We start from the raw sequence: 14,396 nt of genomic DNA, 5'->3' as shown, positions 1-14,396 counted from the left end.
CGTTAATACTTATAAAATCGGTATAAAAGCGTAAGAATTTTTAGGGGTTTGAATAGTTACGTTACTGAGCTGCTGATTCTATTGTTTTACTGTTGTACAATGGCCTGGTCGACCCAAGCGCCTCCAGTTTCCCCTCTTGTTCCCCACCTGACGTGAGCTGCTCCCCTCTACTCCATAGATACCGTGGAATTGCTGCCGCAAAAGGATGTTGGGGTTACCCTGGGGGGCGTGGGAAAAACCTGCTGTGGGAAAGAGTGGGTGGCCTCTACCTCACTTCACTTCTCTCATGATGACGATACGATATATACATCATGTCTGCAAGTGTGTATATATCCATGGACTAGACGAGTTACACACTACTGTATTTCACATATTACGTTACGAGTACTTGTATTCGAATCACACGAACGGCCAATAGCCTGGTACTGCGTAATATAGGACGAGTGCGCGTGGATAGACAAATTAACGTTCTATATAAGCTCACCTTTTATTCCATCGAAAGTCGAGTTCTTGGACGGCTAAAAAATTTACATGAATTTTAGACCGGCGAACGTTATCGATGAAAACGTATGTTACACAAGATTAGTTTTTGCGTATTACAAATATGACACTTATTTTCTGTGTACACATAAACATTTTTTGAAAATTTTGCCATTTCCTTCAATGAAAAACTTTATTTTGTTATTAAACTCACATATTTCAAAACTATAATATGTTTATATTAATACAATATTTTCTATTTTATGCATCAAACTTGTATGAGCAAATTTCATAATTTTAATATATGAACAAATAATTCGGCAAGATTACATCTCTTATCTTTAAAGCATGAATGTAAGGAGTTGGTAAATACATAATGATACGATGAAAATAAAATACCATTAATGCTATTCAGAAAATCTGGTGAATTACCAATTTTCTCACGATAATAATATGATTAAAATATACAATTCTGACAATCTCTGCTTATTTTTTTTAAACATATTACACCATACGATCTAAATGTGCGTCTAATGTGTAAGTATATATAAGCACATTGTTTTTGTAATCAGCTGACACCAGTGCGATGTCTGTAAGAATAAGTTTTGCGCGACAAGATACTAATATCATATTAAAAATATATGATTTAATGTTTTAACATTAATATAAATACACGTATGTACGTGTGTATGTAAAATATACGCACGCAAATTTATTTTTTACAAATAATAAATATTTTCATGTTATTTTTTATCCTCCTATATTTTCATAACGTATTTAGAGTTTAGGTTATAAATTGTTAAAAATATATTTGGTCCTTATGCTCTTATTATATCTTTCGATATACATACAATTTTGTATGGTAAATTATAAAATATACTATGATGCATTGTAGTAAAAGGTGTCTATTAAAGTCATTAAATGTGTTACTTTTTAGAGACTTGTTAAGTTGTAATAATGGGTGTTTATGGTCTTTGGCGTTTACTTGATGCAACAGGAAAACAAGTACCCCTGGAAACATTAGAAGGAAAGATCTTAGCTATTGGTACATCTTAAAAATTTGTATTTTTACATTTATTACGTTAATAATTGCACATAAATTTATTTGCAAATCAATTATCTTCATATAAACAATAAAATTTTGTGATTTTTTAGATATATCAATCTGGATACATCAAGTGCTACAAGGGTATCAGGACCGCTTTGGTAATCCTAAACCTAATGCTCATCTTATTGGCTTATTTCATAGAATATGCAAACTATTGTATTATAAAATTAAACCAGTTTTCGTTTTTGATGGAGGTGTGCCAATGCTTAAGAAGAACACAATTGTAAATATATTTTTTATTACACTTTCATTTTTTAAAGTATAAACTTTAAGAATGTGTACTTTATAACTAAAATATCAACTATAGATCTTTATATAATATAATTTAGCTGGTTTCGTTTAACTTTCTAATTGTTTAAACTATTATACGTCCTAATATTAGGTACGTTGCATGCATGTTTAATGAAACTGTACTTTTATCTTGATTATAATATTGTCTGTACATAATTAGTTTGCTGTGGGAACCAGGTAGTGAGAAAAGAGGTTCTTATTCTTTTGTGTTCACAGGCTTTGCGCAGGAAACAGAAATCTATGGCCAAGAATAAAGCCCAACAGATGAGGACAGAATTAATAAATAATTTGATAAAGCACTCTACAATAAAGGCAGTTCTTAATACAGAGAAACAAGTTACTACGAATGGCTCTTCTGAAGTAGTTATAAATTTGCAAAATAAGCAAACTGTGAATGATATGTACAAATTGCCAAATATGCCAAGCACTAGTAAAGCAGAATCAAGTCATAGTGATGATTGTAATTCTGATTCATCTGATGAACCAAGTCCAAAAAAGCAAACAAAATGGAGTGGCAATATTCATAGCGTAGATGTAACTAGCGCGGAATTTAAAACTTTACCAGCTGATGTGCGTTATGAAATTCTAACAGATCTCAAAGAAACAAGAAAACAAAGTTCATGGGGCCGTTTGCATGAAATGCCTGAAGTACATGCTCATTTTGAGGATTATATGTATAAATATTTAATTTTGTCGTTTATCTGAAACATGTTTTTATTTAGGAATCAAATGAATTTTCTGGTTTCCAAATGAAACGTTTATTAAAACGTCGATTAGTACAACAAAGTTTAGAATCTGCAGAGAAAGAAATGGGTGGAAAAACGCTTACGTTGGACGAGCTAGATAAATTATTAAAAGAACAAGGAATACCGACGAACGTTCAAAATTATACTTATCGTATCGCTGCGGACAATACAACTAGATTAATATATATTAGTGGTACGTAATAGCTTTCTACTATACAAGCCGAAACTGATCATTTCTTAATTCTTTATGCTTTATATTGTAGATAAAAATGCGTATCTAAAAGACAACGATGATGTTAATTCAGATAGCGAGAGCATACAGCACGAAAATAGAATGGATGAAGCCACTGCTGGACCCAGTAAAGATACAAAAATCTGTGATGACATAAATGAATATGAACTTGATGATGATTGTGACAGTGACACTGATATAACAGATATGAATAATTTTAAATTTAGGTGGGAAACAGATAGCGATATAGAATCGGAAGTAGAATCCAATGAGTCGCGAGTATTACCAAAAGAATATTTCAAACAAAACATTACGAATCCTGCATTAACGTATATGTTAGAATATAGTGGATTAACGGAAAAACAGATCCTTACCCTTCTTGAGCAAAATAACAGAGAAACTTACAGAGATGTCGAAAATATGTCAAGAATATCACAACAAATCGATTCATTTAAAACAATACAGCCTTGTGAAAGTAAAAATAATTCATTAAATACGAAGCATTCTTCAATATCTGAGGACGGCAAAGAAGATACGAAACATAATTACACAAATACTATAAAATCAATCGATGTATCGAAGCCGGAATTAGCTGAATCAAATACTGAGACAAACATTAATATCTCTCCTACTAGAATGGCAAACATTTCAGATAAAGCGCAAGTTGAATCAAAAAATGTAGTAACAGTTAATTCAATAGACTCAATGTCAGACTCGGACGATTTCATAGAAATAGAAGATATACCGATACCAGATATAGGTACTACTACTAATAAATATATTCCACAAGATATCCAAATAACATTTAGATCTGATGAAAAAGTAGTGGATGATATGTTTGCCGACGTATTTGAAACACACAATAGCGAGATCAATACAGATATATATCCTACACAATCGGCGGAAATATTTCATTATGATCAAGAAATATCAAGAAACGAACGCACTCTCAAAGAAACAGTAGATTCAAAAAAAGATCAAATTAAAGATAAACAGCTGCTTAATTTAAAAGAAATTGATAATCTTAATGCGCAGACCACTATCGATATCGACTCGAATACTTTAAACACAAATGTACCATTAGAAGAAAATCAAATGAAAGGTAGCATCGAAAATTTAACCAATTCTATAAAGGATAATGTAGAAGCTGCAAATATCAAAGACAATACAAATGTTAACATGCTGACTGACTATACAAAAAGAATAAGCCCTATACCTATGAACGAAGAGGAATTGTTATCGTTACAAGTACGTACATACATCAGATTAGATATACACATACGGGTAATGGATACACGGAAATAGTTTAGGAATATCTAGTATATTTTAGTATAATTACAGACACAATTAGAGGACAAACAAACAGAACTAATGGCAAATATTGGTAAATTAGAAAGACAAGGTATCGATATTTCTGACCAAATACGAATCGAAGCACAGGTATCACGATGTAAATTTGGTAAATTCTTAGCACTGTTATTTATTTAACATAACATCAATGAAATTATTTATTTGTAGGAACTATTACGATTATTCGGAATACCATATATTATAGCACCTATGGAAGCAGAGGCGCAATGCGCATACTTGGAACAAATTCATCTCATCGATGGTACGATTACAGATGATTCAGATATTTGGTTATTTGGTGGACAATGCGTTTACAAAAATTTTTTTGATAATAATAAAAAGGTTCTTGAATTTCGATCCTGCGATATACAACACTATTTCAGTAAGCCTATTGTACTTTCAATACAAAAAGAAACGCATCCGTGTACAAATTATAAAATATTTATCTCCTTCTTAGAATTAACGCGAAACGAAATGATACGGCTTGCTCTCTTGGTTGGTAGCGATTATACAACAGGTTTAACTGGTATTGGACCTGTTACTGCGTTAGAAATATTAGCAGCATTCCCTTCAGAAGGCGACGATTTATTGCAAGGTTTAACAAACTTTTCTTCTTGGATCGAAAATGGTAAAACCGCTGGTCCTGGAAAAGCGAATTTGCGAACCAAATTACAGAATTTACAAATTCAAAAAGGTACAAGTATATGATATCCTTTATTGTTATACACAGTTCATATGATACATTGTTGTTTTACGTACAGGTTTCCCGAGTCAAGCTGTTGTACAAGCGTATCTTTCGCCTAAAGTGGATGAATCAAAAGAGACTTTCACGTGGGGTAAACCTAATATTATACTTCTAGCCGATTACGTAAAACAAAAATTTGGCTGGGATAAAAATAAGTATAATAAAATTATCGAACCGGTATTGAAAAGATTACAAGAAAAACAAAGTCAACAGAAAATAAATGCGTATTTTAAATTACAAACTATTCCGAAATCAATTGAAATGAATTTAAGTAAACGAGTTCAGAAGGCAGTGCAAAAATTAAGCAATGAAAATAAGGAAGATTCCATAAGTGTAGAAAGCACGCAACAATCAATAAAGAAAAAGAGATCTTTGGTTGAAAATCGAAAAAAAAGAGGAGAGTTGAAAAATGAACGAGCTTTAGTTGATAATACTAAACCTAAAGTTTTTACCGTTTCTGCTTGTAACGAGAAAAATGTTGATGAATACATACCACAAAGAGAAAGTGATAAAGCAAATGCCTTAAAAAAAAAATTACACGCGATCGAAGTAATTCGAAAGTCGAAACAAGGATTATACAAGACGAAAAAGATAAGACGTTGTGTAAGAAAAGTAAAGGAAAAAGCTGAACTCTCAGAAAGTGATAGTGGTAGTTCGTAGTATTATTTAATGTAAATTAATGTAACTAATGTAAATTAATGAACGATACATGTACATTTTTTAAAATAAATTATTATTTTATACGGGGCCTGTTACGTTCTTTAAAAATATGTAAAAATTAGCGTCATTAAATGTACGCCTGTGATTTTCAAGTATCTAATAAAATTTATGTTATTTTTTATATAACATATATCTGATGCTTATATCTGTTGAGAATCTTAAAAAGGTCAATTAAACATTTATTTCGTCACAAATATTAAACATTTTTGCGTTATATGTAGTTTACCGATACTTTTTGAGACACTATATGACAGAAAAGGTGAGCTTGGTAAAGATATTTCTGTATAATCATACTGAAACATTTTTCTGTTATCCGTTATCTCTAACTTACTGTAAGCGCGTAGGCACATGTGTGTGTATGTGTGTGTGTGCTCGCATTTATTCATCAATGAATATTCTACCACAAATAATCATTTAAAAGCCAGCAGTTCTTCCTTCCCTGCGAAAGTCTGAGCTAGCAATTATTTCTCCGTTTTGTTTGGATATAGCTGTAATTGCACTTCCAATTCCTGAGTAAGTTGAAACATTGTGTCCAATGCTAGATAAATAATTTAACACGTCCGGAGAAAATCCTTTTTCATTTTGAACAACCATTGGTAAGAGCTGGAGTTTCATAAAAAGCGTTATTGATAGTTGGAAATGCGCAATATCGAATGACGAATTGACGTTGAACTTTACCTGATGATGAATTCTAAGCGTATCAACAGCTTGTTTCACGTTATATCCTGACCAAAGATTTAATACCATTGCTATTGCCACTGCAGAGGTGATTTTAGTTCCGCCTGCAGCACCAATTACTAGACGAACTTCTCCACTATTGTCTACCTTTACGAACAAGAAAGAGAAACAATAAGATAGGAATACTCGATATTTATCTCTTAATTCATAAAGTACACTTACAACGATGGTTGGACTCATAGAGCTCATAGGTCTTTTTCCAGGCCTAATGAAATTCGCTGGCGAAGGTGGTACGTCGAAACCATTAGTTATGTTTGGAGAACTAAAATCGTCCATTTCATCGTTAAAAATTATCCCAGTCGATCTTGAACGTCTCATCGCGCCAAAGCTATCGAATTGATATAGAGAATTAAAAGATACGTCTTTTATCCTATTCATAGGCGTAGGTGTGCTTTTGAAAATTGCATTTAAAAGTAGAGAGCTTACAAAATCAACATACACTTGATTTATCGTGGATGTGACTGATACAGCCGATCCGTCTGGAGCTAAGACAGAAACGTGAGATGTCCCTGAATCCTCTGGTGTGCTCATAACAGCACCATAATATTTCGGATCATTGTTTGTTTTATTAATTGTAATTTTATTTCGAATACTGTTGGCATAGTCGATGGATGTCAGATTATCAAGCACGGAAGCTGAAAGGATTATTGCTTATGTAAAATAAAGAAGAAACATAGGAATGTTCTCGGATGTTAATGATAAGATTTTAAACTTTTCAAAGAAAATATCTCATTTCAAATATCGTATGTTTATTAATTCCGAGACATTTGATTCCAAATTTACGCTTATCGCATCTTCTTATCTAAAATGATTTAAAATAAAGTTCTGATGGTATATCATAAAATACAATTGCTCTTCATTACGTATGATTATTGCGGCTGATAATTAGATAATGTAAACTGCCAACTCACTGATATCGACGAATTCAGGATCAGCCAATTCGCTTCTCTTAGCGTAAGCCCATTTAAACGTTTCGACTATAATTTGCCACATAATTTTGTTGTCGTGGTGAGGAACCATGCCGTGAAGAACATTCATAATAAAAGCTAGAATCGCACCTGAACCCGGTGGTGGTGCGGTATACATCGTTAAATTCCCGATCGTTGATTTTATCGGTTTCATCCATTTTACTCTATAATAAGCATATCATTCACAAATTCATTGCCAATTTTCCCCCACTAAGCATGTACATCGAGGGTCCAAACAAACCTGTATTTTTGTAGATCTTCCTTTTTAATGATACCGTTGAAAGTTTTGATTTCTTCGACTAAGCTATCAGCTATAGTTCCGTTATAAAATATATGGGGTCCATGACTTGCGATCAACTTTAACGTCTCTGCCAAACGCGGCCTCTTTATTCTATCATTTACCTAAAAGAAGCGAAATTTTATGACGACCAATGTTTTAATCGGAGACTATGAAAGAAAAACAAGCGTGACAAATGTGACACCTTCCATGTTGAATTGGTAATAGGATTTATGAGGATTTCCGCCAAAGACTTTTCTGCTCTTATTAACGGCTCTTTACTCGTCAAATACGAGGCCAGGTATTTAGTTACGAGAGATCCAGTGGCGCACAAAGAAATAGTAGGCTCAAATAAATCGGGCCATGGCAGTTTTCCGTATTTTTGATGAGCTTCCCAATATCCGAGTAGTTCGCCCGGCACAGCTATTGCTAATCCACCTTTTTCGTTTACACGATCAGATTAATATATCTACACTATGTTTGCAAGTAACAACGATATGTAATAAAAAGATCAGACAGCTTACCGAACAGCGCTAAATCAGGGTTGCTTTGAAACATATCCTCGTGCGCGTCAGATGGAGCAGTTTCCCGCGCATCCAGATAATTGGCAGTTTTGGTAGTAGAGTCCCAAATGGTCATTAAAAATCCACCGCCCAGCCCCATGCTTCGATTCATCGAAGAATGCAACGTTATAAGACGAGAGTTCGAAGACTAAAGATCATGCGTACATGTATAATCCAAGTTTAATTTACCTATGTAATGATGCAACGCCCTCGCACAACAGGGATGCTATAGCCGCATCGACAGCCGAACCACCTCTCATCAACATACCGGCACCTATCTGAGCGCATTCTTGTCCGTTCGTAGATACCGCGCCCTTGCAAACAGAAAACATGAGTTCAGATCAACGTAAGAGTCGCTTCGATCGCGATGGTAAACGTAATAATTGACGTTCCTTTCTCCGAACGAAAGTATGTAAATCGAGCGACACTTTAGTAAGTAAGCAAATGAAAAAGTTTATCTTACATCATACTTTACCTTTGTATATATTCCGAAATACGAAGTACCGCCTGTGTATTCTGAATTCTTATTTTCTGTACCAGTAACGAGTAAAACGATTATTATCGTTAGTATTACAGTTAGAACTACAGCGATGCTCACCCCAAGTATTACAGCCCTCTTTCTGCTTAGTCTGCACGAAAAGGAATTGTTTTCTTAATCTTCCAAAATAATTCGGAAAGAAAATATTTCGATGATAACAACATTTTTATTGGTTCTAATAAATTTGCCTTTATCTTCGAATCTGAATAGAAACAGATTGCGTTTGTCTCTTATTTTAAATACGCGGAAGAAGGATGCACGATTACTTCGAGTGTTGATATCGACCGTTTCGATCGAATCAGCAAAATGAAATTCGTCTTATGTAGAAATATCTTTACGTACTTAAAAATGTTATCGAGTGATTATATGCATGTATATATACCCTTTTATAATAACAAACTTCGTAAAGATAATTAAAACATCGGTGATTGCCTCCTTTTTACGTTGAATATCAACAAATGATATCAATTATTTCGCGTTATCTGTTCGGTAATAACAGAAGTAAAGGAAATACAATATGAAATCCGATTAATCAAAAATTTTATTTTATTTTTCCATATTATCGAGTGTAAAAATAAAAAGACACTATATTATTAAATAATTATAAAATATAATTATTTATAATTATTAAATATAAAGACACTATATATATTATATTATTGATACATACATACATGTATGTAATACGGTTGCATCTATATATATATATATATATATACATAATATGTATATTATATGTATAGTATATTGTAACTTGTTTCCTTCAACTACTTTAACGATGACAGAACAAAGTTTGAAAATGTAAAATTATTTAAAAAATTAACGAAATATAATACGGCCGCATCGTATCTGATAGTACTTCGATAAGAAATGTAAATATTATCTAAAACTCACATATTTCGCGTAATTGCTTCATTTTTATGATCCATTGCATAAAACTTGCGTACAGTAATACATACTAATTCTCACGTACACCATGTAATGTGCAAAGAACATCACTATATAATCATTTAAGATAAACATTCGAAATGAATAACACTTGAGAATGATTTTTTTAATTTGTCAAAGCTCTAAAAAATTAAATTCAGTCAGTTGTCTTTATTAAATTAAATCCTGTCAGTTTTCACCGAAGCAACTCCTCCGTGTTGAAAACGATCTAAGGACTACACACATAGGTGCACGAGTAACTTCCATCGAGGACAAATGTTAAAACTCTGACACCGATTTCGCACAATAGTTAACGGACATTTGCGTAAAAAAGATTTTACCAAAAAGAAATCGTTAGACAGGGATAATAAATGAAGTGTCAAAAATAATAAATATTTTACCAACCCGATCATATTACGTGAACAAACACAGCATAAGAGAGCTCTCAACCTTGACTGAACGTTTCACCAAGCCGATCGTCGCCTTTTGTACTAGCATGATACAGATTCTATTTATTCATCCCCACTACTACCAATACATTCGCAAAGTAGTATCCTACTATTTTATTTAAAAATCTATCTTAAAAATGTATTTTACTTAAGAAGCCTCCAAAGTTGTTAATATCTTTTTTAATATACAGTACGCCAAACGACAAAACGTTTCATTAATTAATATTATAATCTTTCTTTAATACCTGTTGCATTACCTTTGGAACGCTGGTGTTATTTTTAAAAAATTTGCTTCATTTATTGTATCTTTCTCGATACCGCGTACATACCTTTTTCATTTGTTCTCCAATATATGATGGTTTTCTAAGAACGCAACTCATTACAGCAGTAGATACATGCATACTGCTCTTCTCATTTGATAAGTTTTTAAAAATCTAGAAACGATAACTTGGCGGTTTTTACAAGGACGCGACATGATATTATTTTTCGTAAGTTTTTCTTAATAAAAAGACAGGGTCGTAATTCTACGTGTTAAGCGAGCGACAGTTATGTATTGATTGCAATATTTTTTCTTTTTCTCTTGAAAGCAAATGTAAGTTATTTCTTACATTTTTTGAAAAACAAGCAATAACAAACAATGTGTTATGCAAATGTGTTATGTCACTATCGATATATGTATGTAAAAACTGGTAGAAAATGATCATGGACATAGCAATAACGGAATGAAGCATAAACCACTACTTTAGACTTTAGGCGAGGAGAATGAAGTTATTTGCAGTGGGGAGAGGGAAACACGATCATGTGGTACTTTGGTGCCGCATTGCTGATTGGTTTTAGCTGAATGCGCGAAATTTCAAAATGAGACTTTTAGTTTACAATTATACATATAAGATAGAACATTCTCCGTAGAACAGAGATACAAAGTGTTTTTTTTATATATCAGTGTACTGACATGTTAATGGTGTTCTATAAATGCATATCATCGAGACGTAAGAATTTTATAAATATTAAATATCTTTATTGTTTTTGTTTGGTATCTAATTTTGCAACTACCATGGGCATAGACAACTATACAATAAATTCAATAAATTATTATTTAATGAGATTATATAGAAATAGAGATAACTAGAAGATTATCTTTCATTTTTCTGCACATAACAAAGCATTATGATTCATATTCAACATGATTCAGCGAATTTTTCAACACCATATAACTTATCACCGAGCGATTAAATGTTAATCTAATTACCTAAATATCGAAACTTCGATAAATTGTGAAATTATATAAATTGAATCGTCAATATCAATAGCATAAGGAGATTAAGATACATCGTCAATAATTTTTAAATAGAATTCTTTTTTATTGATTTTATCATCAACAATTACATTTATTGACGCAACGCTTGATACTCATTGATGCGTCGCTTACATTGATGTGTCGTATATTCGTTGAGGTATTAATGGCTTGTTTTGCGATATAATCTAAATATCACTGTCAAGCGTGCTTTGCTTAGACATATGACTTTCTAACTTCGAAAATAATTCACCCCCAATAAAATTGCTTAGAAATTCATTAGTTAGGCCGGTAACTGGAAATTTCTTACCCATATATGTACTGCTACTTTTGCATAACGTATTTCTAATAGTTCTTTCACATATATGTCAAACTGTTATGACATTATTAGATGAATATGTCAATTCACCTAACTCACTTTTACTCGATAAGAATAAGATTGCGCTTGCGTGATCATAACCAATAGCCAATACGGCACCAAAGTACCACGTGACCGTTGTTCCCTTTTCCCCGAAAATGACTTCAACCCCGCATCCTCCATATTTCAACCCGTTATTCCTATTGTCGAGAGAAATACGTTCCGCTGTATTACCCTCTATCGGTAAGAAATGGAATCAAGCCTCTGAATGAGTAGCGAATGTAGCGATCAGTTCGAAAAACGGCGAAGTCATTTCGTGGACGAAGTAAGTGAAGTGCATTTTTGTAAAGTTTGAAATAATGACAGCAAGGTACGATAGAGCTATCACGGTATTTTCACCAGATGGGCATTTGCTACAAGTGGAATATGCACAAGAAGCCGTGAGAAAAGGTTCTTCTGCGGTACGGTGATATATTTTGTCTAACCTCTTTTATGTTTGCGGTTAAATTGTTCAACTTTCTGTATATCTTTTGCATTAAGTATATCTTTCTCTCTATATGAAATTTTGCATAATAATATTTAAGTACGTTTAAATGTGTATAGTTAATAAATTGAATTTAAAGTAAATTGAAATACTTTTCATATGTATGATGTATGTCTTTATGCTTTGTAATGTATATCTTTGTAAAAGGAAAATATTTTTAATTGATTTATATCAGGTTGGCGTTCGTGGTAACGACGTAGTCGTTTTAGGTGTTGAAAAGAAATCCATTGCAAAACTTCAAGAAGAACGGACAGTTCGTAAGATATGTCTCTTAGATGAACATGTTGTAATGGCATTTGCAGGTTCGTTTATAGATAGATCTTTTAAATATTTGTAGTATGATCTACAGACATACTATATTTTAATGTATATCTTGTTTTATGTTCTAAGGCTTGACAGCAGATGCAAGAGTACTAATTAATCGAGCACAAGTTGAGTGTCAGAGTCACAGATTAACTGTAGAAGATCCAGTTACATTGGAGTATATAACTAGGTACATTGCAGGTAAATAAACATATTTTACTTGTTACATTTCAATTATGTCTCTGCTTATAAGACGAATAACTTGATCATTGCTCTTAGGTTTGAAACAGAAATATACACAAAGTAATGGTAGAAGACCATTTGGAATATCATGTCTGTTAGCTGGTTTTGATTATGATGGTGTTCCACACTTGTATCAAACAGAACCCTCAGGCATTTATTATGAGTGGAAGGTATGTCACCTGCATAAAGACTATTCTTGTTAATTGCAAAAGAAAAAAGAAAAAATATTAATTTCTTTTTAAAGGCAAACGCAACAGGTCGAAATGCTAAAACAGTTCATGAATTTTTACAAAAATATTATACACCAGAAGAAGTAGCAACAGAAAAAGGAACGATAAAATTGGCTATTAGAGCTTTACTAGAAGTTGTACAATCAGGAAGAAAAAATTTAGAAATCGCCGTAATGCGACGCGGTCAACCTCTACAGGTATATAAAGTTTACGACTCTTATTTTCTATCTTTTCCTTGAACGATTCATTTCACATATTTTTTATGCTGTAGATGCTAGATTTAGATACCATTGGAGAATATGTTACTGAAATTGAGAGAGAAAAAGAAGCAGAAGCTGAAAAGAAGAAGCAAAAGAAGTGATATCTTTACATGAAATTACATTTATTCTTCGTTCATTGGTATTTTGCATAAAATAAATATAAAATACATGAATAAGAAAACACAAAGTTTTAATATTTATTTCATTTGTATTCTATTGTTACATCTATTAGAAACAATATGTACATTCACACATTTTAATATGTGATTCAAAATTCATACTATATTACCACAAATATCTTTTTGTATTTGTTATACATGTAATAAAATTATGATCAAATAATAAATAATTACTTAAATTACACAATTCCGTACATTACAATATACTACTTATTGAATGACGATATTATTGTGCCTCCCCCAAAAATTAATAATAAAAAGATAGGATTCACTATATGTGTTAAGAAGATAAAGATCTTCCACGATGACTGAATATTTGAAATGATGGAAGATTTCTTAATGTTTCCCACGATTTGTTTTCTAAATCAACCACTGCTCGAATTTCCTTAAAATCACCGGCAATATACATTACTCCATACATAACCATAAATAAACTGATAATGCCTTGTATTAAAATCTGTAATAAAAACGTATCACCATACTTTTTATATGCCAGGATTTGTAAATCTAATTTTATACATACATCAATTGGTAAGGTAATGAATTCCTGTTCAGTTATCCGTAAATACGAACGATCTGTGAATTGCATTGCACAAAGACAATTTAAGATACAAACAACTTAACCTAAGACATATTAAGGAAAGGTAATTCGATCAAAAAATTCTTAATTATAACTGCAGTACGTACGTTGGGCAGCTGAATATGCTGTATGTAATATTGACAATAGTCCCATCAACGTTATAAATTTGTGTAAAGCGGTTGCAGGCATTTTAGTATTATAAATTATAACGAATTATTAATTTCTATCGATAACTTAATACCAACAACAGTAATCCTCATACTCATGTCGTCT

General features: G+C 32.3%; 4 protein-coding genes across 12 annotated transcripts; 2 read left to right on the top strand and 2 right to left on the bottom strand.

The window, feature by feature from the left end:
* Positions 1-418: 418 nt before the first annotated feature.
* Positions 419-5,695, top strand: LOC126871535 (DNA excision repair protein ERCC-5). Of its 5 annotated transcripts, none has more exons than XM_050630440.1 (10): positions 419-567; positions 1,418-1,525; positions 1,636-1,811; positions 2,096-2,527; positions 2,602-2,818; positions 2,889-4,105; positions 4,199-4,297; positions 4,376-4,589; positions 4,665-4,901; positions 4,969-5,695. In XM_050630440.1, the coding sequence occupies exons 2-10, from the start codon at positions 1,438-1,440 to the stop codon at positions 5,610-5,612; spliced, it is 3,324 nt and encodes a 1,107-aa protein (XP_050486397.1). In that variant the 5' UTR covers positions 419-567; positions 1,418-1,437; the 3' UTR covers positions 5,613-5,695. The 5 variants fall into 5 exon arrangements, with proteins under 5 accessions (XP_050486397.1, XP_050486401.1, XP_050486399.1 ...); XM_050630444.1 differs by lacking the exon at positions 419-567 and adding an exon at positions 727-1,017; XM_050630442.1 differs by lacking the exon at positions 419-567 and adding an exon at positions 1,038-1,155.
* On the bottom strand, positions 4,702-10,853 carry LOC126871537 (glutathione hydrolase 1 proenzyme-like). Of its 4 annotated transcripts, XR_007691684.1 has the most exons (12): positions 9,651-10,061; positions 8,694-8,847; positions 8,408-8,532; positions 8,180-8,319; positions 7,861-8,093; positions 7,620-7,780; positions 7,322-7,542; positions 6,850-7,045; positions 6,573-6,738; positions 6,351-6,497; positions 6,004-6,275; positions 4,702-4,850 (listed from the first exon to the last, which is right to left on the bottom strand). XR_007691684.1 is itself a non-coding variant. In XM_050630448.1 (11 exons), exons 3-11 carry the CDS (start codon positions 8,482-8,484, stop codon positions 6,087-6,089), a joined length of 1,530 nt encoding a protein of 509 aa, XP_050486405.1. In that variant the 5' UTR covers positions 8,485-8,532; positions 8,694-8,847; positions 10,462-10,853; the 3' UTR covers positions 5,594-6,086. The 4 variants fall into 4 exon arrangements, 3 of the variants coding, with proteins under 3 accessions (XP_050486405.1, XP_050486404.1, XP_050486403.1); XM_050630448.1 differs by lacking the exons at positions 4,702-4,850; positions 9,651-10,061 and adding an exon at positions 10,462-10,853 and having other exon boundaries at positions 5,594-6,275; XM_050630447.1 differs by lacking the exons at positions 4,702-4,850; positions 9,651-10,061 and adding an exon at positions 10,089-10,195 and having other exon boundaries at positions 5,594-6,275.
* Positions 10,854-11,951: 1,098 nt separating this feature from the next.
* On the top strand, positions 11,952-13,730 carry LOC126871548 (proteasome subunit alpha type-7-1). 2 transcript variants are annotated; one of them, XM_050630467.1, is made up of 6 exons: positions 11,952-12,109; positions 12,504-12,630; positions 12,719-12,832; positions 12,911-13,044; positions 13,119-13,301; positions 13,376-13,730. In XM_050630467.1, the coding sequence occupies exons 1-6, from the start codon at positions 12,053-12,055 to the stop codon at positions 13,463-13,465; spliced, it is 705 nt and encodes a 234-aa protein (XP_050486424.1). In that variant the 5' UTR covers positions 11,952-12,052; the 3' UTR covers positions 13,466-13,730. The 2 variants fall into 2 exon arrangements, with proteins under 2 accessions (XP_050486424.1, XP_050486423.1); XM_050630466.1 differs by having other exon boundaries at positions 11,987-12,245.
* On the bottom strand, positions 13,538-14,388 carry LOC126871553 (ER membrane protein complex subunit 5). The gene is made up of 3 exons (XM_050630474.1): positions 14,231-14,388; positions 14,067-14,119; positions 13,538-14,000 (listed from the first exon to the last, which is right to left on the bottom strand). The coding sequence occupies exons 1-3, from the start codon at positions 14,310-14,312 to the stop codon at positions 13,824-13,826; spliced, it is 312 nt and encodes a 103-aa protein (XP_050486431.1). The 5' UTR covers positions 14,313-14,388; the 3' UTR covers positions 13,538-13,823.
* Positions 14,389-14,396: the final 8 nt, after the last annotated feature.

Source organism: Bombus huntii, chromosome 12 (genome assembly GCF_024542735.1).
Source record: "Bombus huntii isolate Logan2020A chromosome 12, iyBomHunt1.1, whole genome shotgun sequence".
NCBI classification, from domain to species: domain Eukaryota; kingdom Metazoa; phylum Arthropoda; class Insecta; order Hymenoptera; family Apidae; genus Bombus; species Bombus huntii.
This window is presented reverse-complemented; position numbering and strand designations above follow the sequence as displayed.

What these genes read in the sequence shown, in the direction of transcription:
- LOC126871535 (XM_050630440.1), top strand. Translation starts at nt 1,438, where the DNA reads ATGGGTGTTTATGGTCTTTGGCGTTTACTTGATGCAACAGGAAAACAA. An exon ending in AGGAAAGATCTTAGCTATTG is followed by an intron (nt 1,526 to 1,635) that starts GTACATCTTAAA and finishes GTGATTTTTTAG; the next exon opens with ATATATCAATCTGGATACAT. An exon ending in GAATTTACAAATTCAAAAAG is followed by an intron (nt 4,902 to 4,968) that starts GTACAAGTATAT and finishes TTTTACGTACAG; the next exon opens with GTTTCCCGAGTCAAGCTGTT.
- LOC126871537 (XM_050630446.1), bottom strand. Translation starts at nt 9,685, where the DNA reads ATGGATCATAAAAATGAAGCAATTACGCGAAATAT. An exon ending in GGCGTTGCATCATTACATAG is followed by an intron (nt 8,320 to 8,407) that starts GTAAATTAAACT and finishes GATGAATCGAAG; the next exon opens with CATGGGGCTGGGCGGTGGAT. An exon ending in CGCTTAGAATTCATCATCAG is followed by an intron (nt 6,276 to 6,350) that starts GTAAAGTTCAAC and finishes ATGAAACTCCAG; the next exon opens with CTCTTACCAATGGTTGTTCA.
- LOC126871548 (XM_050630466.1), top strand. Translation starts at nt 12,144, where the DNA reads ATGACAGCAAGGTACGATAGAGCTATCACGGTATTTTCACCAGATGGG. An exon ending in TGTTGTAATGGCATTTGCAG is followed by an intron (nt 12,631 to 12,718) that starts GTTCGTTTATAG and finishes TTATGTTCTAAG; the next exon opens with GCTTGACAGCAGATGCAAGA. An exon ending in GCATTTATTATGAGTGGAAG is followed by an intron (nt 13,045 to 13,118) that starts GTATGTCACCTG and finishes TTCTTTTTAAAG; the next exon opens with GCAAACGCAACAGGTCGAAA.
- LOC126871553 (XM_050630474.1), bottom strand. Translation starts at nt 14,312, where the DNA reads ATGCCTGCAACCGCTTTACACAAATTTATAACGTTGATGGGACTATTG. An exon ending in AGCATATTCAGCTGCCCAAC is followed by an intron (nt 14,120 to 14,230) that starts GTACGTACTGCA and finishes TGCAATTCACAG; the next exon opens with ATCGTTCGTATTTACGGATA. An exon ending in TCATTACCTTACCAATTGAT is followed by an intron (nt 14,001 to 14,066) that starts GTATGTATAAAA and finishes TTTTTATTACAG; the next exon opens with ATTTTAATACAAGGCATTAT.